Genomic DNA, 25,693 nt, shown 5'->3' with positions numbered 1-25,693 from the left:
CTGAAGGCAGAAGGGGATGACAGAGGATGAGATGGTTGGATGGCATCACCAACTCAATGGACATGAGTTTGAGCAAGCTCTGGCAGATAGGAAGGACAGGAAGTCTGGTGTATTGCAGTCCATGGGGTCACAAGGAGTCAGACACGACTTAGTGACTGAACAGCAACAAAACCTAGACAACGGGCATGTTACACAGGTTTGCAAAAATTCCAGGGAAGGCAACCACTCTGGTCCTCTGAAAAAGGAAATGTACTTTTGCCTAAAATGTGCACCAGTCTGTTAGGTTACAAAATGCAGTATAATGCTAAAATTACCTTTTCAAAATGCTTAAATCAGTAACCTGAATAACCCAGTGACCTAAGCATACCCTCCACTTGGGTGAGCAAAAGAGACTTTAACGGGACAGCCAAAATAAGCTAAAAGTATCTGTCACGGGGGGACTTTCGGGTCCTACAGTACATGGTGAAGGAGCCCTGTTACTCAGAGGAAGTCACTTTAGTTTAGGGTGTTGAAACCTTGGCACTACTGACACTACAGCCCCCACTCCTGCCCCCAACTTGCGGGTCAGAGTGGGGGGCTGTTTAGCAGCATCTCTGGTCTCTACTCACTAGATGCCAGGGAGCACAGCCACCCCCACCCAAAAATGTGACAACCAAACATGTCTGCAGACATTGCCAAGTGTTGGGGCAGAACTGAAAGCCACTGGTTGGCAGCAGGTTGAAAACCAGTGCTCTAGATAAAACTCAGGCAGTATCTGCTCTGAACAGATAAAAGACTCTTTAGAAACCTTTTCAAAAAGAAAAGAAAGTGAAAGTGAAGTCGCTCAGTCATGTCCGACTCTTTGCGACCCCATGGATTGTAGCCTACGAGGTTCCGCCATCCATGGAATTTTCCAGGCAAGAGTACTGGAGTGGGTTGCCATTTCCTTCTTCAGGGGATCTTCCCAGCCCAGGGATCGAACCTGGGTCTCCCTTATTGCAAGCAGACGCTTTGACCATCTGAGCCACCAGGGAAGCTCTTCCAAAAGAAAGGGCCGTTCTTTTGTTCTTCCCTGGAAGCACCTGAAATGTGGTACCAGAGAAAGATGTTTTATACCAATGAATTACTAAAGATGACCATGTGTTAGTCAATTTCAGCAGTGGAATATTTTAATTACAGTCATAATTTACAACGTGAGGTATTTCAGAATGGATTCTGCAGGGGAATTCCTTGGCGATCCAGGGGTCAAGACTCTGTGCTTTCACTGCCAGGGGCTGGGGGCGGGGGTGGGGGTGGGGGTTTGCTGTGAGGCGAAACCAGAAAAGAAAAACGGACTCTGCATCTGGAAGCAGGAAAGGCGAGCTTCCTAGGCTGGCTCCCTGTGTGAACCTTAGGATGGCCTCCCACTCATGCCCAGTTGGCTTCCCTGAGAGTCCTCCTCTGCAGTCTTGCCCTCAGTGCCAGCAAGAGGAGATTTCTGTCTCTTGGAAACCAAGCCAGTGGTCAAACCAATTAATGAGATGAAATAATCTTCTCATGACTTTATAACTGGGTATTTTCTTTCATGAGGAGGGGGATGGATGAAACGGGAATTTTCCTTAAAAAAATTAAAACCCACAATTAATATTCTCCCATTAATAATTATATTAGTTAAATACAAAGGCCACATTTTACCACCAACTGATAAAGTACAAGCATGTATCTGCCACAAGAACAAACCTAAAACCTGATGTGCTGAGCTTAGTTGTTTAGTCATGTCTGACTCTTTGCGACCCACCAGGCTCCTCTGTCCATGGGGATTCTCCAGGCAGGAATACTGGAGTGGGGTTGCCATGCCCTCCTCCAGGAGGATCTTCCCAACTTAGGGATTGAACCCAGGTCTCCCGCATTGCAGGCAGATTCTTTACCCGTTGAGCTACCAGGGAAGCCCCATACATGGTAAGTTTGATATGCATAATGGCTTGATATACATTAATCACTACATTAAAAGCAATTTAACTTTTTAAAACTTTATTGATTTACCACTTGATTAAAGCATGGGATATTTATTTTAACAGTATTATACATAATATTTTTACATAGAAAACTTTACATAGCATTTCATATTATATAATTCTGCTTATTCTTTCAAAAATGTATACATCCATTGGGCAAGGAATGCTTTTCATTAAATTACCAATATTAAATGCACTTAATCATCGTGTATAGATTAAACAAAAGTAGCTATTAACTAATTTTTAGGCATTTTTAAGGAGGTAAAACATACATTTGCACATAAAGAAATATTTGATGCAAATATGCAAGATAAAATTTTTTAAAAATCAGAATACTGAGAAAAACTACACTTTTGATGAGTGTCTTTTTTTGAGAGCACAGACTTTCACGTAGTCATTCTTTTAAATACTCAGCTTTGGTTTCTTTGTTTCCCAAATTACAAAGCTGCAGATCACAAACTCCAGGATTTCGCATGAGTTTGAGCTATGCCTACTTTTAACACAAATTTTAGAAAAGAATTCAGAAAATGCAGTTAAGGACCCAGTTTCTATTTAAACCAATATCCATTCGCATCATAACAACAAACGTCTGAATGCGATGGTCATACTTGCATTTATCAGCAGGTTCCTGTAATAACTACTCAGTGTATAGCCATAATCACAAAAGAATGATGAGAAATTTTAGTTTTTTTAGTTTTTTTTTTTTTTTGCATTTTGTACAAAAGTCACCTCTCAGAGGAAATGTTGTTTCCAGATATTATTAAACAATTCCCATTATGTATGTTCTTTGGTTGTACGTGAGGAGTGACAGGAAAAAGGTGTATTTGACTAAAGATGCGTTATTAGAAATAAAATTTCCCATCCACCGTTTGTTGTTAAGATGCCAAAGCTGGTGATCTCCCTAAAGGATGATGAAGAAAAACAAAATTGCTCAAAGCTGCAGTATTGTAACAAACAGAAGCTTCTCTAGAGACCCAGCACAAATAATCAACACTTAAAGCAACTGAGAAAGAAATAAGGCCTTGGAAACGCGCTGCTCTCCTCCGTGACATTGTGAACGGCTGCTGGCCCAGGGCTGCGGGGTCACCCCTTTCATGGATGTCTGCGGGGTGGCATGCACCACATTCGCCGTGAGCTGGGATAGATTTATTCACAAAAGAGAATTTAGGCTGAATGGCTTATTACTGGAGGTAAGGGATTTTCATCTGTATGTCACGGTCCACTGACAAGAAAAAAAATCACCCTAAATGGTTTGACATCCAGTTTTTAAAAGGTCCATGCTGGTACAATTCAAATGCCTCACTCAGAAAATCGAATCTTTTAAAAAAATGCAGCTGAAAAGAAATTCAAACCTGAATGTTTCGGCAAGGAACAAAACGCACTTACACATTTCCTATGCTGTGAGCGGAGGGAGAAATGAAAGAGGAGGCAGGAATACATGGGCAGAGTCCTGCCGTCCCATTCAGTGAAGAAAACGTCCCATGATACCCTCAGAGGGGAAGCGAAGATCTCCACGCAGGGACGCGGCTGGACAGATAATGTATGAGTGGACCTGCGTGCGCCCCACTCACACCCTCAGTGCAGGCGGCGATGGGGACGGCCGACTGGCTGAGGCTGTGACGAGCCACAGAGCCAGCGAGGGAGTCAGCACGTGGCTTCCACGCCGCAGGGTGAGGGTGTGACGGAGTCCAGGACTAGGATGTCGTTTGTGCCAGCGTTTTCCACTCACAGGAAAACACTCTCCCCCTGCCCCTTCCTGCTAAGTGTCAGAGCCCCTCTTCTCTCATGGACGTAGATAACATAAAAATCTAAACATCTCTTCTTTTCTTTGGTAGAGAAATTAAAACACTTTTTTGGGGAAAAAAAAAAGTAGAGTACTGCTGGCCAAAACCAAACATTTCTCAAGGCTGGTAGAACACACACACAAAAAAATGTGAGAAATCGGTCTCTTAGTAAACAAAAGCACCAGAAATCTTTCTCTGTAAAGAAAAACTATCTGATTTTTTTTTTTGATTAGGTTCCCAACTGACTAACTTCTAAGGCACCAGAGTTGACCTCAACAGAACCCAGTTTATAGGACTACAGGGCGTAGGTAGCCATCTGCATGTTTTAATACCTCTGTAACGGTTCTAACGCTGAGGGCTGCTCTTGGCGAGCAGAAGGTGAGGGCAGAGATGAAGCCTGTGTTCTTTCTCACCGACTTGAATCAAGTCAGCTCCCAAACCAACTGCTTGCAGGCCTTGGGTCGTATGCATAGACTGCCCACTCGACAAGCTGCACCACAATTCAGTTCTATGGCAGCTAAGAGTATTGCACCATCATTAACATCATAAGGACCCCAGAATCTAACCCTTCCAGAGAACTCAGCTCCTCGGCTCTAATTAACGGAAGCACTGAACATCGGCCACCTCTTGCCAAGGTCACGGTCAGCCGCGCTGGCCTCACAATGGCAGGGGTCTGCTTGGGTTCAACCCGCGACACGTGGCTATGGAGGCTCACAGGAGCCCCCTCCTCACGCAGAGAGCCCAGCGCCCTCCCCCCACCTCTCTCTCTTTCGAGGGCTCCAATGCTGGGGACTGTGCCAAGCAGAGATACTAACTGTTGGTATACTCACTATTCTGAGGTAAAAATAAAAGGTTTACTCAAATATAAATTAACTCTCTTAAATTACTACTTCATTTTTGTTACTACTTCATATATTAGATGGACAATGTATTCTGGAAATTTTAATACCCCCTCCACAAATACTTCAAGGAAGACTAGCCATCTTCATTCAATTGTTTCCTTTTTCCTATAGACTTTTCCTCCCCCAGTTACTAAAACAGGGAGAGCCAGAAGCACTACATTTGTTTTTTAAACCTTGCAAGCTCTTAATTCTAACTTAATTACTAAGCTCTGCTTTCAGTCAAATCCTCAGTAATTATCTTTTTTTTAAAAAATGCTTTAAAAATCACCCAGTCATGAACAAAACAGGGAGGAAAAAGAACAAAGAACTCTTTTTCCCCTGTACCTTTCCCCAAACTAACACAACTACAGTTGACTCACAAGTGACAAAAACACCCAAACTCCTCCAGCACATTCAAACAACAAAACCCAGCGTGTTTTAAGTGGCACGTAGCCGTCACAAGAAATTTTATTAATATACTCTCTAGTAATCACGAACCTATACAGCTATGTTCAGTATTTTCAAGGAGGGTACTTCCTCTGACGGGAGTGAAGAGCCAGTTGTGGGACTCTGCATGACAGTGACGGCGAGTGCAATGACAGGTGACACGCAGTCCGATGGGTAATGAGGAAAGACTGGCGGAGACGAGACAGACTCCCCACCTACTGTGTCAACTGGGTACGCAGCAGTTTAAAGGAACACCGCAATGCCCGAGTCCCGGGACTCTGATGGAACCATCTTTACCCAGGCCTCTCTAGCTTCGGGATGTCAACTTTCTGCGGTCTGACCCTTCTCGAGATGTGCCAGGCAGGGGCAGCGTGAGGACAGTTCCGCAGAGATACAGTGGTGCCCGCAGGGGCCAGGGCTACCAGATTGGCGACAGGCTCCCCGGGACTTGTGATGGCTCTTCTGGAATCCATATCTTATACACAACGCCTATCCTCAAGAAGAACTTCCGCAGAACGGCTCGGAGCTCAGGAATCAGGTCAAACTGCATAATTTCACACAGGTAGGGGTAGTACATGGAAGCATGTGCTTTAAACTTGAGGTGGGAGAGAAGGAGAGAGAGAAAATTAGACATGGAACTCTTCTTCTGACCCTGGTTTTCTGCAAGTGTTCATCTCACCCTGGAACTTCTTGCAAATAACAGTGGCACTTTGCTCCTCACTGTTGGGACATAGGTGCAAAAAACTGCCAATTAAAACTTCTTCTAGTTATACCTAACGCCAAACACAAACGGGGAACAGCCTTGCTGCCAAAGTCAGTTTTCACTTCAGTAAATCAAGATTCCAGTTCTAATCCCGGCTTTCACAACCTCAACCCTCTCTTCCAGCAAAGCCACAGTGAACATCAGGTGGTGGTTTAACAGCAACCTGCCTTTCCCCACTGGGGTTCTTTGAGAGAAAAAGCCCAATAACCTCAGCCACCATTGTTCACAATGAGTCAGCTTCTCACCAACGCTCCGAGAATGGTGCTAGTTATGTAACCATCCCTGGGAGAATGGGGAAAGTACTTACTTCAAAGTCTCAGTACAAAGCCAACCCAAACCCAATTCTGGTGAAGACATTACTTGTTTGTACCTTTTCGTCATTTATTTTGAGGGTTTTTGTTAGAAGTAACAATAGGAGGCTTGTCCAGGCTTCCCGATGGCTTTCAGAATTCACCGTGATGAAATAGGCCAGGGCCTCGGAGCACACACTAGAAGAACCAGCGGAGGGGGTGTATGTCAGACAGAAGAGGAAGGGCACACATTTCACTGGAGTGGAGAACTCTGTCATTTTTTTTTTAAGACTTTTTATTTTGTATTGGAGTATAAGTGATTAATAATACTGTGGTGTTAACAGTTTCAGGTGGACAGCAAAGGGACTCAGCCATACGTATACATGTATCCATTCTCCCCCAAAGTCCCCTCCCATCCAGGCTGTCGCATAACACTGAGCAGAGGTTCCTGTGCTCTACAGCAGGTCCTTGCTGGTTATCCATTTTAAACACAGCAGAGTGTCCATATCAATCCCCAACTCCCTAATGATCCCTCTCCCCCATCCTCCCCATCAGCAACCACAAAGAGAACTCTCTAATCTTGCAGTGAGTTTCTAACGCGCACCTGCTCTGGCTGTGCCATCTTGAGCAAATCCCTGAGCTTCAGTTTGCTCAGCTGTAAAATGGGAATAAACAACTGTACCAAACTCAAGGGGCCGCTGTGAGGATGAAACTGAACAAGGATATTCAACGTAAGGCCAGTGCAGGCTGGGCCGGTGGCGGGGGCTCAGTCAGGCAGGGTTTGCAACACACCCAGCACAAGAGCCTGTTACCCACAGTTAACCACGGCCCCCCACTCTCTTCTCACACAACACACAACAGCTAGTTTTTTAAACACGCTGGGTTAGAAACTTAACACTTATGTACGTCCTCCAGAGAAACTGCGTGAGACTGTAGGTAATTCTCTTTTGGACTTGATGTTAAGTTGAAAGGAGCTGCTGCTGTCCCCTTTATTTAATGAATTCATTTTTCAGTTTATGACTTGTCATATATTTTCTTTGTAAGATGACTGAAAAGGGCAAAAAAAAATCACTGAAGAGAAAGAAATTCCCACAACCCCATCACTCTAAGGAACGTGTGTGCGTGCTATGTCACTTCAGTCTCGTCCGACTCTCTGCAACCCCACTGACTGTAGCCCGCCAGGCTCCTCTGTCCTTGGGATTCTCCAGGCAAGAACACTGGAGTGGGTGGCCGTGCCCTCCTCCAAGGGATCTTCCCCAACCAGGGGTGGAACCCGTGTCTCCTGAATCGCAGGTGGATCCTTCACCACTGAGCCACCGGGGAAGCCCACTCTAAGGGACACATGGCATTATTCTGGCATATTTCCTTCCAGCTATTTTTGGTGACTTTTAAAAAGCAATGCTGAAATATTACAAGTACATATGGTTTTACTTCCTGCTTTTTTGTGGTGAAACTTGTGTTATGAGCATGTTTCCACATCAAGGAAAATTTTATTTTTTTAAATTATTTTTAGGCCACACTGTGTGGCATACAGGATCTTAGTTCCCTGACCAGGGAGAAAATCTACGCCCTTTGCATCAGAAGCTTGGGGTCTTATCTGTGCTGGACTGCCAGGGAAGTCCCAGAAAATCACTATTATTTTTTTCCAGAAGATTATTTTTTAAACACTTCACTTACAAAATTTCATTTATTTTTTGGCTGTGCCATGCGGCTTGCGAGATCTTGGTTCCCTGACCAAGGACTGAACCCAGGCCATGGCAGTGAAAGCCTGCAATCCTAACCACTAGGCAACCAGTGAATTCCCCCAAACTTCATTTTTAAAGGCTGCCTAATATTCTATCATAGGATATACCACAATTTATATCCTATGATATACTCTGATACGCAGCTGAGCTGTTTTAAATTTTTTCTCTTTATATCTGCAATGAACATTCTGTGTGAGAATCGCAATTCCCTAACAGTGGAATTATTGAGTCAAAGAGAGATGGAATTCTTTAAGGCTCTTGAGATACATGTATACATATGTATACACAGATATATGTAAAATGCCCCGTGATTTCCAGGAAGACCCAGTGGTGCAGGAAGAGCACGTGTCTTGTCACATGGTTGTCAGCACTCCACGTTAATGTTTTCAAATCTTAAAGGAGTGCAAAGAGGCGTAGACACGGCATCTTGCTCACAGTTGCCCAAGAAGCTGGGTGGCAAAGATCTACTTCTCTGTAGAGGACTCTCTCCATGGCATCCACTGCCTGCCCACTGCTGCATTTCTGCACAAAGTAAGTGCATCCTGGTGCCCACATGATTCTAGTATGCTTCTCTTGGGAAGCAGGAATGGTGGGATGTTGGAGCTGACAGTACTCTGGAGGGGACCTAGCCAGGACTAGGGCCTGATGACTCTGAGCTCAGGCACTTTCCCCTGCTGACGTTTCTGTGCTTTAAGAAATGATACATGCAAGAAGTGAGGCCCTGTCCTCTTTAGGGCATTAAGAAAACTGGAATAGAAGAGTCACCCAAAAGAAAGAAAAAACAAAAAGGAAAACAGTTTCTAGGGAAGTCAACATATAGGTATTTTTCTCCTACTCTTTTCAAATCACAGTACTGTTGTAAAGCATTTGGCGTATTACAAATAAGAAATCTAATCTGAAATAATTTCTTCTTACCTTAAAAGTCGCTGCTGAATTTCTTCCCAGGAATCCCTGCGGTTCTCATCGACATACATTCGAAACAGGATCCTCAAACAACAGGCCAGGCTGCTGGTTTCTTGCTTTAGAAGATTGGGTTTAGACTTGCCCTTAAAACCTAGGATCAGGTAGTCATGTAAATTGTGCATGCTCCTAGGGTAATGCTGAGAAAGCATGTGGGACCCTAACGTAGTTACTTCAGGAAATATTGAACCATCTCACATTTAAAAAAATAAAATTATTATTTATTCGGCTGCACAGGATCTTAGTTGCAGCATATGGAATCTAGTTCCCTGACCAGGGATGGAACCCAGGCCCCCTGCACTGGGAGCACGGAGTCTTAGCCACTGGACCACCAGGGAAGTCTCAATCTCATATTTTTGACACGGCTCAACTGTGATACTGAACAGAGGCAGCCCTGACGTTGCACCCTCCGTACTGGACATATGACACTCGACACACCCTGAACTGTTCTCCATTCAGACTCTGCTCACTGGTGGGTGAAGCCATTCATTTCATCTTCTCAAGTGTTATGGCTCTTTAAAGTTCTAGCATGTTTCTTGAGTTGCTAGTTTTTTTTTTTTCCCCACAAAGCATATATAAGAACACATTTTCTTAAACAAAGCAATACCAATCAGCCACTGGGATGTGTAAACCACTCTAATAAGCAAAATCTTATTACTGGCAAATCATAAAACACCTACTTTAAACCTAAAGAGAAAACTGACATTTTAAAATTATGGGCTAAAACAGGCATCTGGGGAGAAAATTAACGGTAATATTACAAGAATTATATATCAAGTATCACTTTCATACAAAGTTCACAAAATGAGACTCCTACTGTCTTCACCCCTGTACAAACATACGTGTGTGTCTACACACATACACCACTCACGTCCAGGACTTTGTATTTACATTGGAGATGGGAGAGAAAAACCCCTAAAAGCCCCAGAAAATGTACCAGTGTGTCTGTTTCTCCTAGACTTCCACAGTTTTTATACCATCATATTAACTTTACAATTTTAATCTAATGTAAAATTTCTTGACTTGCTAGGTTAAACTCTAAACCAATTTGTTTTTCCATCAAATACTGAGACTCTCCTGTGTGCCAGGCTATATTACTGGTACTGGGATGAAATTTCCCTTCTTTCTCCCTCAAGTGTGAAAACACCTGTTAAGTTATTTCAGCTGTGTGTACCACACCAGGGACTTTCCAAAGGCTTAACGGTTTAGGACGGTGACCGGGGCGACCACCTGTCCCATCTGTGTAGTCTGCCTTACCTGCTCGCCACAGGACGGTCCGTTGCTCATAATTGGAGTTGAAGGCCTTTGAGAATGAATGGGACTCCTGCAAGCAGTCCAGGAGCTTGAAGAGGTGCTGCGAAGACATGTACTTGTACATGCCCTGGTCCTCCGTCTCGATGTGGATATCTGTGTCCAGCGTGTCTTGCTGGAGAGGGGAGAATAACAGAGCTGAGTAAGGAAGACAGACTGGCTCTGGACACGCGGGTATCAGGGCTCTCCAGGAGTCCTCCTCTCTGTAAGGCACACTGCCTTTCTCAACAGCCTCAACGGTTTTCCATTTAGACCCCGCTCCCTGGCTGGGAGAGGATGCGCTGAGCTCCTGCACGACGGCAGGCTCTGCGGGCGTTTCAGTTGTGTCAGTACTGCCTTCACTGCATGAACAGGAGTGTGCGTTTCTCCAAGTATTTCATTACAGATTTCCTTACACTACTGCACTGTCTGCTTCTTATTTTATGAAGAAAGTGGAAAATGAGAAAATCAAGCTGTAGTACCCGTGACAGAAGCTGTGAGGCTCAGAGCATAGTGAAAGAAATTCTCAGCCAAAGCCCACGTGGCATCTCATCTCAAGCCTCATCACATGATCAATGAACTTAAGTAGGTCTGACAATTGTGTTTTTAAATGTGAAGGGAAAAACCATAAAAATAGGTATGAATTGCTAGAAATTTTTATTGAACATGTTGCCTGAAATGTCAGACATAATTAGGGATTTTATATTTGCTGAGCCCTCGAGGAAAATGGACCACATCCCTCCCTATAAGCCAGAGGTTACAGAAGGGCAGAGTTCGCAATACTCCTGAAATAGATCTATAAATTCAGTGTAATCTCCATCAAAATTCCAGCTGACATCTTTGCAGGAATTGACAAGCTGATCCTAAAATTCATAGGTAAATGTAAGTGACACAGAACAGCCAAACAATTTTTGGGGGAAAAAAAAAAAAAAAGCACAAAGCTGGAAGACTCATACTTCCCTATTTTAAAAAAAACTTATTAAAAAAAAAAAAAAAAAAACTACAGTAATCAAGACAGCGTGATACTAGCATAAAGACAGACATACAGATAAATGGAACATAACTGAGAATCTAGGAATAAATCCTCAAATTTATGATCAAGAGATTTCTAGCATGGATGTCAGAATAATTCAACGGGGAAAAAATAGTCTTTATATTGAATGGTACTGGGATAACTGAGTATTTACATGCAAAAGAATGAAGGCAGACTCCCTATCTCCCATCATATACAATAAACTAAAAAAAATGGATCAAAGACCTAAATATAAGAGCTAAAGCTGTAAAATTCTTAAAACAAAATGTAGGCCTAAATCTCTGTGATCCTGAATTAGGGCAATGCTTTTAGAAATAATTTTACAAGTACAAGTAATTGGAGAAAAAACAGTAACATTACTTTTATTAAAATTAAAAACTTTTGTTCTTCAAAGGACACCATCAAGAAATTGAAAAAAAAAATGCACAAAATGGTACAGATCATATATCTATGTGCTGAGACTAGTATCTAGAAAATACAGAAACTCTTTCAATGATAAAAAGATAAATAATCCAACAAAAAGGATCTGAATAGGTGTTTCTCCAAATATGAGAATAAATCCACAATGAGCTACTACTTCACACACATGAGGATGGTTGTAATAATTTAAATAAAACCAGCAACACAATGATAACCACTGGTGAGGAGGTGAAGACCCTGGAACCTTCACACACTGTTGGTGGGAATGGAAAATAGTCTGGCTGTTTTGGAAAACAGTCTGGCAATTCCTCAAAAAGGCAAACACAAAGCTACCATATGACCCAGCAATTCTACTCCTAGGTTTATACTCAAGAGATTTAAAAACGTATGTGCACATTAAAATTTGTACAAAAATGTTCACAGCAGGATTATTTGTAACAGCCAGACAGTGGACACAACCCAAATGTCCATCAACTGATGAACAGACAGACAAAACGTGGCCTGGGCACACACGGGATGTTATTCAGCCACAGGTGAGAACAGTGGAGGAGGGTGCACGCCACAGCACAGCGAACCTGGAAAGCGGCGAGCGGAAGGAGCCAGACACAAAAGCTCACAAGTTATACGACTAACACAACATGTAATATCTGGGTTAGACAAACCCAGAGACAGAAGATAGATCAGCAGTTGCCAAGGGCTGGGGCAAGAAGGGAATGGGGAGTGATACTGATGGTCAGGGTGTTCCCTTTTGTAGTGATTAAAATGTTCTAGAATTAGTGGGGAAGTTTGCATAGCTTTGTGAATATACTAAAACCACTGAACTGTACACTTAATAATATAAACAAAACCCAAAAAAGGATAGCCTTTGTGCTGCATCTATCCCTCAGGTATAATTATAGTATTTAATAAACAAGAGATTTCCATTTTTCAGGGGGGTGGCCTGCTGCACAGCTTCTGAGATCTTAGTTCCCTGATCAAGGATGGAACCTGCACCCTCAGTGTGAAAGCACTAAGTCCTAACCACTGGATTGCCAGGAATATCCCCTGAAATCTTGATTTCCGACGCCTCTTGAAACACTGGAAGACTGTCACAGCTTCACCCACCAGGCGGCAACTGGCCCTGGAGCAGGGAGGTGGCGGGGCTCAGCGGCCTCCCACTGTGCCCCCCGGCCTGCTGCCCCTACTCACAGCATCTCCCAGGCCATGAAGCACTCAGGTCTGCGACCTGTGGTGGAAGGTTACCGTCCCACTTTTGGACACTGAGTTCTGTTTCCAAGCATACTGTATATACAAAAAGGTTGCATATACATAACAAAGGTATACTTTCTGAAGGAAAAATTGGGACCTTTAGCCACTTAAGTTTTCCTTCTCAGTTAGTTACGGGTTAACTGTGTATCAATGATAAGGAGCAGTCCCTATGATTAATAACACATTTTTTTTGAAGCACCAAGGCAAGGGGTGGAATCTCAGCAGTGCAATGCTGGTAAACCGGCTCTCTGGGAAAGGCTGATTTTCAGTGCTTGGTGATTTCTGTGGGGTACACACTCCCGTCACGGCCAGTATTAAGTGACCAGTACCCTTGTCGCTGAACACAGGGCTGGGGAAGTGAGCGTGAGGGGCTCTGGCGGCCAACCCAAGGTGGCTCCAGCACATCGCCGCACCCGGACAACCTCCCCACGGGCAAGGACGCTCTTCTCCGGCCCGCCCTCACCTGGGCGGCAGCCATGTGCTCTGCGTCCTCCCTCTTGCTTGTCGCGGGGTAGAACACGATGTTGTCGATGGTCTGTATCAGTTCCAACTGGACCACACACTTGATGAGGAGGCTGGCAAACAGTTTCTGATCTATATTAGATGATAAAGATTAACCCTAATAATGATTCAGCCAGTACTGAGTTCACTGAGCTCTTCCTGTGTGTCAGCACAGATCTTGATGCTGCAGCATAACAATGAATAAGCTGGACAAAAATCCCTGCCCCCGCCATGGCAGAGACAGACAGTAAACAAGCTCTTTAAGTATAAGATACAGGATGTCACACAACGAGGACACAGGGTGGGGGGACTGGGAGTTGGAAGGGGTGCTGTCAGGTGGGGCTGCGAGCTGGCCAGAAAAGGTTCTCTCTGAACATGTGCTTTCTGAGCAAACACCTGAAGAGGTGAAGCGCGTCAGTGACGCAGGTCCCCTGTTCTCCAGCACATTTCTCTGCTCTTCTACAGACCGGCTCTGGGCTGTGCTCTGTCCACAAGAGGCTACAGGTTCCTGTGGTAGCTGGCCTTGCCAAAGGGCTGAATCTCAGCTGTGAGGGTCGGGGGAAGGGGTGCAGCTCATGTAAATTCTTAGCTCCTGGATCGCTAGATGGAGCAGCCACTGCCCATTTTTTCTGCTTCCATATCCCTCAGAATCTTCTCCTGCCTGTTTCAGTAGCTAAAATAATTCTTTGTGGAGAATTTTCCCCGCTTAGATTACTGATGTTGTTTCTGCCTATGGACCAGACTTCGACTAAGGTCTCATCTTCTTAATCCCTGGGTTCTGGGACAGCCCATGGCTGATCTGATTCCAGTCCAAGTACAGCTTCCTTTCCAACTTATTGTTAAAGGACCAGAATGTTGAAAGTATTAGATAAACGTTAACAGGGAGTTGGGTCATCTTCAAACTTTTGAAGATGGCTATGAAGTTATACATATAAAAATTCTCCACACAGAATTAGTTTTAAGTGAAAAAATATACAGTGGAATTGCAATAGATGTAAACTTATACTTGTTCAATGACACCACCACCTTGGACCCAAAATAAAAAGAAAGAAAGTAAACAATGCAAGTGTGTCAAGGGTTGCGCCTGCTGCTCTATGCACTGAGCTCATCCCTGAAAAGGAGGCGGAGACGGAAAACTGGGAGAAGCAAAGTTCTATTCCCTGGAGAACTGGCAGGGCCTCAAGTCCCAGGCATCTCTCAGGATTTAAGTGTCTTGCTGCGCCCAGTGGTTCCACTGAAGAAACGTCCACTTGTTCCTTTATCTGGGGCTGATGAGGACTCAGCTCCATCCTTTGCCTGGACTCTGGAGACACCCTGGTAATGCCACAGACATGGAGGAGCGGGCCTGCAGTCTCCAAGGTGGCACCTCTTGAATGAATTCCAAGGGTGGTGATTTTCTAGCCTTCAAAAGACAATGGTGACCACACAGGGCTTTGTCTAATGCACTGCCTCAGAAGTTCATGCCAGTGTGGACACCTACAGACTGGTGTGTTGAGAAGAGGGTGAAACCACTATGAAGAAAAATGTCAACCACAACTTTAAAAAAAGACCAGACTAACACCAGAAATGGTTCAATTTCTCAGTCAAAAGTGTCTGAATCTTGACTCTACAACGTATTAGCAAGTCATGTCACCCGAGACCTTGTAAAATGGCACCCCCTCAGACGGCAAGGATAACAATCACGTGAGACTGTACACGCATGGGGCACACAAGTGCCTGGCTCACAGCAACTGCAAAACCTATTTTTTAAATGACAGACAGGAAAACACACCATAAGCAACATTAACGGATAAATCAGCAAAAGTAATTTGAAACTTACATCCAGCAAAGGGATCTCTAACACACAAGCCCCCTCAAATTAATAAAAAGACCAACAATCAGTACAAAATGAGCCAAGATTACAAACAGAAAACAGAGCCAAGAAAACAGAAATGGTTCTTAAACACAGGAAAAACTGCTCAGTTTCACTCATAATTAAAAACTGCATATTAAGACTACTCAAAAGATACCAAGTATCACCCAGGTGTTTTCAAAGACCATGTTAACAGGTGTAACCTTAATAGGCAGCAACCTGGAATTATCTATCAAAATAGCAAAGGCACTTCTCTTTTAATCTAGCAATTCTGTTTCTGGGGATTTACTGTACAGATAAACTCACAAATAACACATGTATTATGTGATTCAATGGAGTGTTGTTTATACCAGAAAAAGACTAGGAATAACATAAATATCCACTGGTAGGAACCCAATTAAGCAAATAACAGCACAGCTACAGTGTGGGGCAACATACAGTAGTATAAAAGGGGGTGAGAGCACTTCAGGTACTGATTTTGAATGATCTCTAAGTTACATTAGAGATAAGAACAATGAACGTATTCTATAATGTCTATAAAAATGGTGGAAGAGAATTCATATATAAATATAAATATGCATTATATGCTTGTGTAGATGGATATGCATTTGCTTACACATGAGTCTCTAAAAAGGACTATTAGCAACTGGTGACACTGGCTGCCACAGGGGAGGGGAGCTGCAGACTGAGGCTCAGGGGTGGAAGGCAGGCTCACAGCCTCTTTACCTCTCTGCACCGGCCAAATATTTGAATCACATACATGTGTTACCTACTTAAAATAGCAAACAAATAAAAACAAAAACAGTAAGAAAAGGGGTCTTACTTGCATATGGTCTGGCTTTCCAGCCGTCATCGGTCGGGTTAGAGAGTTGGCTCTGACCCCTCTCAGAGGCATTTTTATCAATGCTGCTTAAAGACTGGCGGTCCAGATCCACATCCTGGAAGTTAACCAGAGAGAAACACAATGCTCACTCCTCCATTCACAATTTAGGACCTGTGCAGAGATGTGCCTGGTTTTAACACTGCTTTCCCAACTTGAATGTGTAAGTGTCTTGCTGAGCTTGAAGTACAATGCAGCACTTTTCAGAGGCTGCATGGGAGAGATCATGAATTTCAAGAATTTCTTTCTCCCATTAAAATTTCACATTTTCTGATTCCAACTTAGGTGGCATTTCTCTACACACTATGATTTCATGATGAGTGTGACAGTTTTTAATGAGATCAAGTTCAAAAATAAATGAGTATGGTAGGAGCTTTTTTTAAAGTTGACAGCAGAAAGTTAAACAGAAAATGTTTACATACTGTGCTTTATTTTTAAATGGTTATATCCCAAAAGCCTTTCAAAATCTAATGCCTTTATAGTTATTTGGAAATAGAAGCTAGTAAGACTCAAGGTTTACCCTGTAAACCACAGTATTTTAAAGGGATACTACTTCTTTATGGGGCCTTACACAAAAAACGAAAACTATTTCATCGGTGAAGAGAAAAGCATTCTTTTTAAGATTTCATTTTTTGGATATGGACCATTTTAAAGTTTCTTATTAAATTTGTTATAATATTGCTTTCTGCTCTGGTTCTTTTTCTGGCCATGAGGCATGTGAGATCTTAAAGTTTTCTGGCCAGGGACTGAACCTGCACCCCCTGCACTGGAAGACAAAGTCTTAGACCACTGGACCACCAGGCAAGTCCCAGGAAAGCACTCTTTATGTAAGAGGGCAATAAACAAGAATAATTACACCAAAGCAGTATTTACAATGGTGAAAGGCCAGAACTGACTGACACTTCAACAAGAGAAAATCCATTAAATAAATTATAATAATGTGCAGCCAGGGAAAAGGCTGTTCTCAAAGACTATTTAAGAATACGGAAAAATGCCCACAATGGAATTAATACATCATGTACAAAGTGAGCCCAAACTGCAAATGTGGGTTGCATGTGCTCAGTCACAGAAATAAAAGCTAGAAGTGCTTTGTAGCTTTTATTGAGTGAAGTGACTTATTTTCTTAATACTTCTTTGTACTTTCAAAAGAATACATTAATGAATATATACAGTGTTTAGCTCTTATAGGGCTTCCCTGGTAGCTCGGATGGTAAAGAATCTGCCTACAATGCAGAAGACCCGAGTTCCATCCCTGGGTCGGGAAGATTTCCTGGAGAAGGAAATGGCAACCCACTCCAGTATTCTTGCCTGGAAAATTCCACGGACAGAGAAGCCTGGTGGGCTACAGTTCATGAGATCGCAAAGAGTTGGACCCAACTGAGGGACTAACACTTTCACTTTCAGCTCTTATAACCTTCCTTACTCACTTTCCATCAGAAAAGCCTAAACTCCTTAGGCTGCTTAACTTTTTACTATGATATGTGATCAGAGAAAAGACAACTGAAAAAAAAAAAAAATCCTACCAAATGTTTTTCTGCTAGATCGTCCTCCATTCCTACAGGTCTCCATGTCAGCAGACTTCAGGGAATGCAAGAGAAGGAAAATAATCAATGTGAAGGGCAGCCTGGAGCTTTAAAACAACTGAACATAGAAATAAAGAGCAGTGATCACATTAACACTTACACGTGGGGGATGGTTGTTTTGAAGATATCCAGCATACAATTGCATGTTTCATCCCAGACGTCAGGACTGAATTTCTCTCCGTTGGATATTACTAAGTTTTCTAAGCAATTTGTACCTGATCGAGCCAACTGCTCGTTATCTGCAAAATAAAACATCTATCATTAAACTTCAAATGCTGTTCTGATTCCAGCCTGATCACTGATGCTGCATATTGTGATGTGGGGAGACAATGCAACTGGTAAGCTAGTAGGCCTCTAATTAATGAAGCACTGCTAGGGATGGTATTAAAAGTTTTTAGCGTTTAAGTAGGCTATAAAGAGGTAAAATTATTTTTTATACTTTATTGTTAAGAATGGAAGAATGTCAACATTTTGGTACTTAATTAATTGGCTCCTTGTATGAGAAATGCTTTATAAACTGACTTGGAAGAGAAATTGTTTCTATGTTCTAATTTAATTAAAAAATACTCATTTTCACCAATTATAAATGCACTCTTCAGCCTTCATGCTTCTATATGTTGAAAAAATTAATCTCTCACTAAAGACTATGTCAAGAAAAATAATGCCTAGCTACACAAAGAGTACCTTGTTTTACACACCACTGCAACTGTGCAAATACATCAGAAAGAAGAACTTCATTCAAAGTTTCATAGAACTGGGTAAACACGTCACAAATAGCATAAAGTGCATGATTGCAAGTTGTTGTCATCCACTCGGATTTCTGGGGAAAAAAAATTAAAAGATAATGTTTAAAAGGCACTCTCTTTGTAAGGTGAGATGGTAATTCTCACATATCACTGGCAAAATATTCTGAAACGAAATTTGGCAATAGGGATCAACCATCTTAAACATGTGCACATCCACTCATGCAGTAACACTACTTCCAGGAATGAACCCTGAAGAAATAAAGATCTGCGGCTGAAGGTTTATGAATAAAGATGTTTACCACACAGGTATTCATCTACTGTAAACACAGACATAAGCCAATGCTCAGTAACGTGGCAATTACATTGGGAACATCCATACGACAGAATTTAAAGTCATTCAGTGATACTTCTGGGAACTCCCTGGAGGTCCAGTGGTTACAACTCTGCCCTTTCACTGCTGGGGCCCAGGTTCAATCCCTGGTCAGGGAACCGAGATCCTGCAAGCTGTGTGGCATGGCCAAAACAAAAAACAAACCCCCCCCAAAATGATACATTCAAAAATGTTAGTTATGTTCAATACACCTTACACAAAAATGTAAATATTAAAAATGATGTTAGATAGACAAGTTTTTCCAAAGATATACAAATGGCCAAAAGATACATGACAAGGCACTCAAAATCACTCATCAGAGAAATGCAAATCAAAATCACAATGAGATAACACCTCGGGCCTATCAGAATGGCCATCATCAAAAAGACAAGAGATAACAGATGCTTGAGAGGACGTGAAGAGAAGGGAACCCTTGGGCACTGATGATGGAAATATACATCGGTGCAGCCGCCATGGAAAACAGTATGGAGGTTCCTCAAAAATTTAAAAAGAGAACTACCATATGATTCAACAAATTCTACTTTGGGGTATACACCTAAAGGAAATGAAAACATGATGCTGAAGAAACACATGCACCCTCACATTCTCCCAACTGTTCAGAAGTTGGTATGAACTGAACAGTGAAGAGGACCGTGAGGCGCCTGCCGAAAGTGGCAGGTTTGGTGCTCAAGGGCAGAGCGGGCGCACAGTGGAGATTTATTTCCCCTCACTCATCCCCAAATGGGAAGTTCCTCAGCACTACTCGGTGACTGGGAGAAGAGGGCCAGGAAGGGTGTTTTCCTTTTCAAAACACACCCGAAGCGGCTCGCTGTGTAAGACCTCCGTGGGCTGTGGATGCTGACGACGCAACCCTGGGCACAGACGAGGGCCAAAGCGGCTCTTCTCCCATCTCCCCGGGGCAGTGCTTTCGTCATCACCCACCTCTGACTGTTGCTCGGGGAGTTTCATGTTGTCAAAAATCCTGAACACGATTCTGAACAGGTCCTGCCACCAGTGCTTTTCAAAGGTGTGGCCATAGCTCTTCATGATCTCGAACATGACTGTGAGCCCTCTGGGGGAAACAAAGCCGGGCATAGAGGAGGGGAGGGGTGGGGGAAGAGGGCAGGGGCCGGGGGAGGCGGGGACTGAGACCCAGGCGGGGAGGTGGGGAAGGGGCCCCGGGGAGGGGAGCCGGGACGCGGTTACCTGGTCCGGACATCTAGCTTGCATCTGTTAATGATGCAGGAGAGCTCAAACAGGATGGGGAACCAGCCTCGGACCCAGACTCTGTCACCAGGAGCCACGTTCATGTCATCGCTTGTGTATTCTTGCAGCACCTACAATGAGACCATCCCTCAGAGGCGGACCCAGCAGGTGAAAGGAAGGAGCCGAACCAGAACTACAAGAAGATGAAAGCTCCTCATTTCCCCTCCTAAAAACCTCAGTTCAGCAAGGGTCTGTTGGGAATCCTGCAGAGACAGAGACCAGTCTGTTTCAAAGGCACATGCGCGGTTTCTCCCTATGGACCTTTGTGGGTTTTAGAGTAAGGTGAGTGAGGCAGATCACAAGAATCCTGGCAGCAGGAGGTTTTACATTAAGAAAAGCAATAAAGGTAAAATGGTGATAGCAAAGCCCCCAGGATGATTCAGTATCTCAGACTGTTCCCAAACGTTACTACAAAAGGAGAAGGGGCAGCAGAGGATGAGACGGTTAGATAGCATCACTGATTCAATGGACATGAATTTGAGCAAATTCTGGTCGACAGTGGTGGACAGATGAGCCCGGCGTGCTTGCAGTCGCAGAGAGTCAGACACGACTTGGCAGCTGAACAACTGTAGCTGTATTACTTAAAAGAGGAGTGGCAGCACCTACTACTGACTAAGCACTTGCTATGGACCAGGAGCTGTAAAGGTGTTTTACATGAATTAACAATTATCACAATTCCCTGAAGGAGGCAGAAATAATGAGTTAACAGAGGCACTAAGGGATTAAATAAGAGGCCCAAAGCCACGTGTGTAGGCGCTGGCGGTCTTTACACAGTCCAAATGTGAAGCCCTACTTCCTGCCCTGTCTCTGGGGTCCTCAGCCCTCTGTTCCTTAACCACTCTTGAAGAAGCGTGCTCTGTTGCAATGGAGTTTCTCTATCAATGCTGGTTATTTAGCATTAGGTGGTTTCTCGCTGTGCTTCACTTACTGCCCTTGTATAACGGGAATATAATTACCCCTCCTATGGGCCTGATGTGGGGGTTAAACGAATCCACACACAGAACATGCTCGAATGCTGCCTGACATGTACTGAGTGCTCAATCAACAGTGGTCTCATTGTCATCTCATCTCATTGAGCTGTTGCTGGGACCAGATGTATCATCTCGGGGGCGTGCACTTCTGTAAAGAATGCTTAAAAAGAGATCTGTACAGGCCATCAGTTTAATCCTGCTTGTTTTCACCCCACTGCAGTGTTTTGAGGCTGTCGGCTGACCCACTTTAGGAAAGTGAGATATAACAGGAAAACCCTCAGCATTTTTGGGAGAAAACAAAAGGTGACCTCTAAACGTGATCTCCTGGCTACATCACAGTGGCGTAATGTCATTTCCTAAAAGACAGGTTTGGTTCCTCTCAAATACAATGTCTAGCTTCTTCAGCTTTGCCAAAATTCACAGCTCAACTATTATCTTTTACAAAAACAGTCTGTAGGATACTATATAAAAGTTCAGACTAAATAAAATACTTTCATACATACAAAATAACCAGAAAGGTAAAACCCCTGTTATGGCAGTATGTGGAAATAAACATCTAGTTTAGGGCAAGCACACATTTCTAAGAGAGCAGCTGGAAAAACTCTTTCCCGAGAGAGCAAGGGTCTTTTGTCCACACATCCTTCCCTACCACGGCTCAAACAGCGCGAAGAGGAACACTGTACCCGCGGCCTCTCGGAGACATATTTCCCACAGAAGCGGATGAGCCGGATGGCTTCCATGCTCGTGTCAGGGAAAGCAGCGTTGCAGGCAAACTCCGATAAGCACTTCACAGCATCTTGAAAGGAATCGATGGCTGCAGGGAAATGGTGCTGGAAAATGGTTGCTGGGGAAACAAAGGCACATTTTTAATAAGACCGGGATTTAGAAACGAGGATTAAACACACACACAAACACAGGAGATGATTACTGCAGTGAAAATCTAAGGAAGGCATGTCAGTGGTCTCTGGAAGACAGGGTTTCTGATGAAATTATTCAGGAACGAATGCCCTGAGTACAACTAGGGCTAAACTGCACTGCTTCCTGAGCTCAAGCAATGAGGTAAAGGCCCAAATATTCATTCATTCAACAAACATTTATTGAGTGCCAACCACATGCAAAGTGTGTAAAGCAACTATAATGCAATAAAAATTAATTAATAAAGAATAAAATTATGGATAAGATGGGAAATAAAAATCCCACAAAGTGTGGTTGTGGGCACCGGGGACAGAGATAAGCAGTCAAATTTCCCGCCTTTGCTCCAATGGGTAAGATGGACAATAACCACCTCAATCAGTAGATACGTAAAATAATCCCAGGTGGGGGGGGTGCTGGGTGAGGGGACAGAGACAGGAGAGGCTGGTGGTGGGGGAAGGACTCTGGGAAGAGCTCCTTTCTGAGATGTGGCCCTAAGGAAGTGAGAGGACCGCCAAGAGAAGACCAAACTGTCCATTTTAGGATGGAGTCAGCAGAACCGTGAGGCATATACAAACGTGGATGCATGTGGGGTTGGCCCAGAGGGTCTGCCTGACGGAAGCTGAACACTGAGGGAAGCGCTGGACCCGGTTCTGTGACCCTGGGCACATCCCTTCATTCCCTGGCTGCTTCCGCCCTAAGATCACACCTGGTGCTACCTTGCTGGGACCTTGTGAGGACAAAGTGAGACACGGAAGGTCAGTGAGCCAAAGCTGACAGGCAGTTTAAAATCGACAGTTTTCAAAATCTTACCGATACCACCTGAGAATATGAGTGACAAGAATTAAAAAAAAGTTAAAAGACCTCAAAAAAAATCAAAGCTGACCTGATGTCTTACAATGTCCACCAATATCAAGACCGGCAAGCAGGCCCAGGGACGGAGGTCAGTGCAGGGCGCAGGGCCACGGCGCGAGTTCCGGGCCAGACGGCAGGCGCCAGGCTCCCTCCACCACCTCCCAGCGGTGTGACCTCAGACAAGCTCTCCTCCCCCACTCTCCTGCGTCTGTTTCCTCTTCAATGAAACACTGAAGTACTGCTTTTCCTATCAGTGGGCTCAAACAACCCCAGACCAAAACTATCCTAGAAAAAAAATTTCAGAAAGTTCCCAAACTCAAAGCTTGAATTTGCTGCATGCCGGCAACTAGGTACACAGCCTTCTTATGTTGTATCATGTGTTACGAGTAGCCTACACTTGATTTAAAGTATGCGGGAAGATGTGCATGGTTTTATGCTATTTCATCGTAGGGGCCTGAGCATCTGTGGATTTGGTACCTGAGGAGGGTCTTGGAACCAGTTTCTGACAGACATGAAGGGATGACTGTGTGTTCTTATTACTCACAGTACTCGTCCTACAAAGCTGCTGTGAGCGACGCACTGGCAAACACTGACCCGTCGCTCCTCGCGGAAATGGAGTTGTGAGCCTGTGAGCCTGTGCTCATGATACTTTCATCAACCTATCAACACACAAACTTGCTTTGTGTGCATTCCTGTCTAAAGACAGTTCAGTTCAGTCACTCAGTCGTGTCCAACTCTTTGCGACCCCATGAACCGCAGCACGCCAGGCCTCCCTGTCCATCACCAACTCCCGGAGTTCACCCAAACTCATGTCCATCTAGTCGATGATGCCATCCAGCCGTCTCATCCTCTGTCGTCCCCTTCTCCTCCTGCCCCCAATTCCTCCCAGCATCAGAGTCTTTTCCGGTGAGTTAACTCTTTGCATGAGGTGGCCAAAGTACTGGAGTTTCATCTTTAGCATAAGTCCTTCCAAAGAACACCCAGGACTGATCTCCTATACTTAGAATATTTTGTTGGCTCATTGACACTGAACTTGCAGCCAACAGCAAGGCAGCTCATGCCTGAGCGAAGCTAAGACATGTATTTTCTCCATAAAGGACCACACAGACGTCCTGCCCTTAGGAACACTGGCCAGCACATCAGCACTGTGCTATGGACTAATTTAAAAGGTAAAATCACAAACTAAGACAAAGATGCCGAAAACACGGCAGTGAGTTTTTGTTTGTTTGTTTGTTACCACAGAAAGGATACTTGTTTTTTATTTGGCTGTGCCACTCAGCACGCAGGATCTTAGTTTCCTGACCAGGGTCCAAACCCACGGGCCCTACGCTGGACATGCAGACCCTTAACCACTGGACCGCCAGCAAGTCCCCACTTGTTTATTTACAGTAAAAAAGCTGAAACGCGGAGGCCTTGTTCAGCCCAGCTGGGAACAGGCACCCTGGGGGACGAGCGTTTTGCTGCTGTGTGTGTTCATGTCAGCAAACGACCACCAAAGGGCCAGGAACTTTGGTTTTGAGTTACGTATAAATTTTAGCGAGTACATGAACTCACACACACAGAAACTGAATAATGAGGGTTGGCTGTGTTTCCTTTCACGGTTAAGCACATGTCAAGAGCCCAGCATGCCACGTGACACATGAGTACAGCACAGAGTAGCTGAAACGAGGAAGCCCCTTTTGGGAGTAAACCAGACAGAAAGTAAGTGGTCACCCTCCTAGACTTGCATGTGGGGCGTCAGTCGGGAGGGAAGAGAGACACTCACTGACGATGTGGCCCGTGGTCTGGAAGGCCAGCTCCACGATGTTCCCGTCGTGATCCGAGGCCGCCTGGTGGAACACGGCGAAGATGTTCTTCCAGCCTGAGCGGATGTTGGCCGCCTGGGAGTTCACCATCTGGGCGATGCAGCGGATCACCATGTCCCGGATGGTTGGAGACCTGAGGAAGGAACGGGCAGCCATGTCATCTGTACTTTGGACAGTGGGAACATAAATGAATATGGTTCAATGCATAAAAGCAGTACTTAAAAAAAAATTTTTTTTAAGCATGTAGTAATCCAGATTCATTAAAAAGAAAAAAATTAGAGACAAAAAGAAAAAAATAATAGGACAGTCAATGGGGCAGTTAGTTGCCTCGTCAGCGGTCATCCTCCCATCTCCTTAGTAACAGAAGTCTGATTTCACCTGGGCAGCCACATGCTTGATCTCAGGGAACCAGCATAAACAGTGTAAGCAATGTGACAATCTTGTCTCATGTGCCAGATCCTCAATTTCCCAGTCTCCCGTGCAGCTAGGGGAGCCATGTGATCTGACCAATTAGGTGTAAGAGAAAAAACTATGCCATGGGAGGGGAGGGGTTTCTGGGAAGGTTCTGCTTTTGTCTTAAAAGGAATACACTTGTGAGGCGCTGCCCTTTCTCCTCTTGTTCCCATTCTGATGGTGGGCTCTATCCCTTTAAATTACTCCCACTGTGAACACGGCATGATGTCTGGAGCTGAAGCCTCCATCCAGCAATCATGAAACAATAGGCTCAAGGAAGAAAAGTACCCTGTTTTAGGTCAAACAAAGGGACAGAACCTGGTTCCTTGGTCACAATTTGGGCTATGGGACCAATGCTGGGACTATCTTCCTCTGACTTGTTAAGCAAACAGTCCATAGCCTTGTGGTCAATTTTTCTGGCCCCAAACATTTAGAGTAACATACTCATAATTCTTCCATCCAGACATGTGGCCTGTGTACACCATTCCTAAAAGTGTATATCCTCTCAGATTTTGGGGCAGAGATATTTGTGTATGCTAAATACATACACTTGGATGGGAATATACGTATGTAACTTAAGACAAATATTTTAAATTATTACAAAACAAAACCTGAAGACAGAAGAAATAGTCCATTTCCTGAAGCAGCTGCAAGGTCAACATGGT

General features: G+C 44.0%; 1 protein-coding gene across 3 annotated transcripts in view; it reads right to left on the bottom strand.

Moving 5' to 3' along the window:
- Window positions 1–1,972: 1,972 nt before the first annotated feature.
- ARFGEF2 (ARF guanine nucleotide exchange factor 2) overlaps window positions 1,973–25,693 on the bottom strand; it is an 83,593-nt gene continuing 59,872 nt past the window's right edge. For all 3 annotated transcript variants that reach the window (XM_070801843.1, XM_070801844.1, XM_070801842.1), the window contains 13 exons: window positions 24,536–24,708; window positions 21,687–21,847; window positions 19,973–20,103; window positions 19,709–19,838; window positions 18,335–18,470; window positions 17,751–17,889; window positions 17,591–17,645; window positions 16,011–16,125; window positions 13,298–13,428; window positions 10,101–10,269; window positions 8,799–8,937; window positions 6,219–6,336; window positions 1,973–5,680 (listed from right to left, as the gene is read on the bottom strand). In XM_070801843.1, the coding sequence (XP_070657944.1) occupies window positions 5,504–5,680; window positions 6,219–6,336; window positions 8,799–8,937; window positions 10,101–10,269; window positions 13,298–13,428; window positions 16,011–16,125; window positions 17,591–17,645; window positions 17,751–17,889; window positions 18,335–18,470; window positions 19,709–19,838; window positions 19,973–20,103; window positions 21,687–21,847; window positions 24,536–24,708 (1,774 nt within the window). In that variant the 3' untranslated portion in view covers window positions 1,973–5,503. The remainder of the gene's footprint in view (window positions 5,681–6,218; window positions 6,337–8,798; window positions 8,938–10,100; window positions 10,270–13,297; window positions 13,429–16,010; window positions 16,126–17,590; window positions 17,646–17,750; window positions 17,890–18,334; window positions 18,471–19,708; window positions 19,839–19,972; window positions 20,104–21,686; window positions 21,848–24,535; window positions 24,709–25,693) is intronic.

Source organism: Bos indicus, chromosome 13 (genome assembly GCF_029378745.1).
Source record: "Bos indicus isolate NIAB-ARS_2022 breed Sahiwal x Tharparkar chromosome 13, NIAB-ARS_B.indTharparkar_mat_pri_1.0, whole genome shotgun sequence".
Lineage (NCBI taxonomy): Eukaryota > Metazoa > Chordata > Mammalia > Artiodactyla > Bovidae > Bos > Bos indicus.
This window is presented reverse-complemented; position numbering and strand designations above follow the sequence as displayed.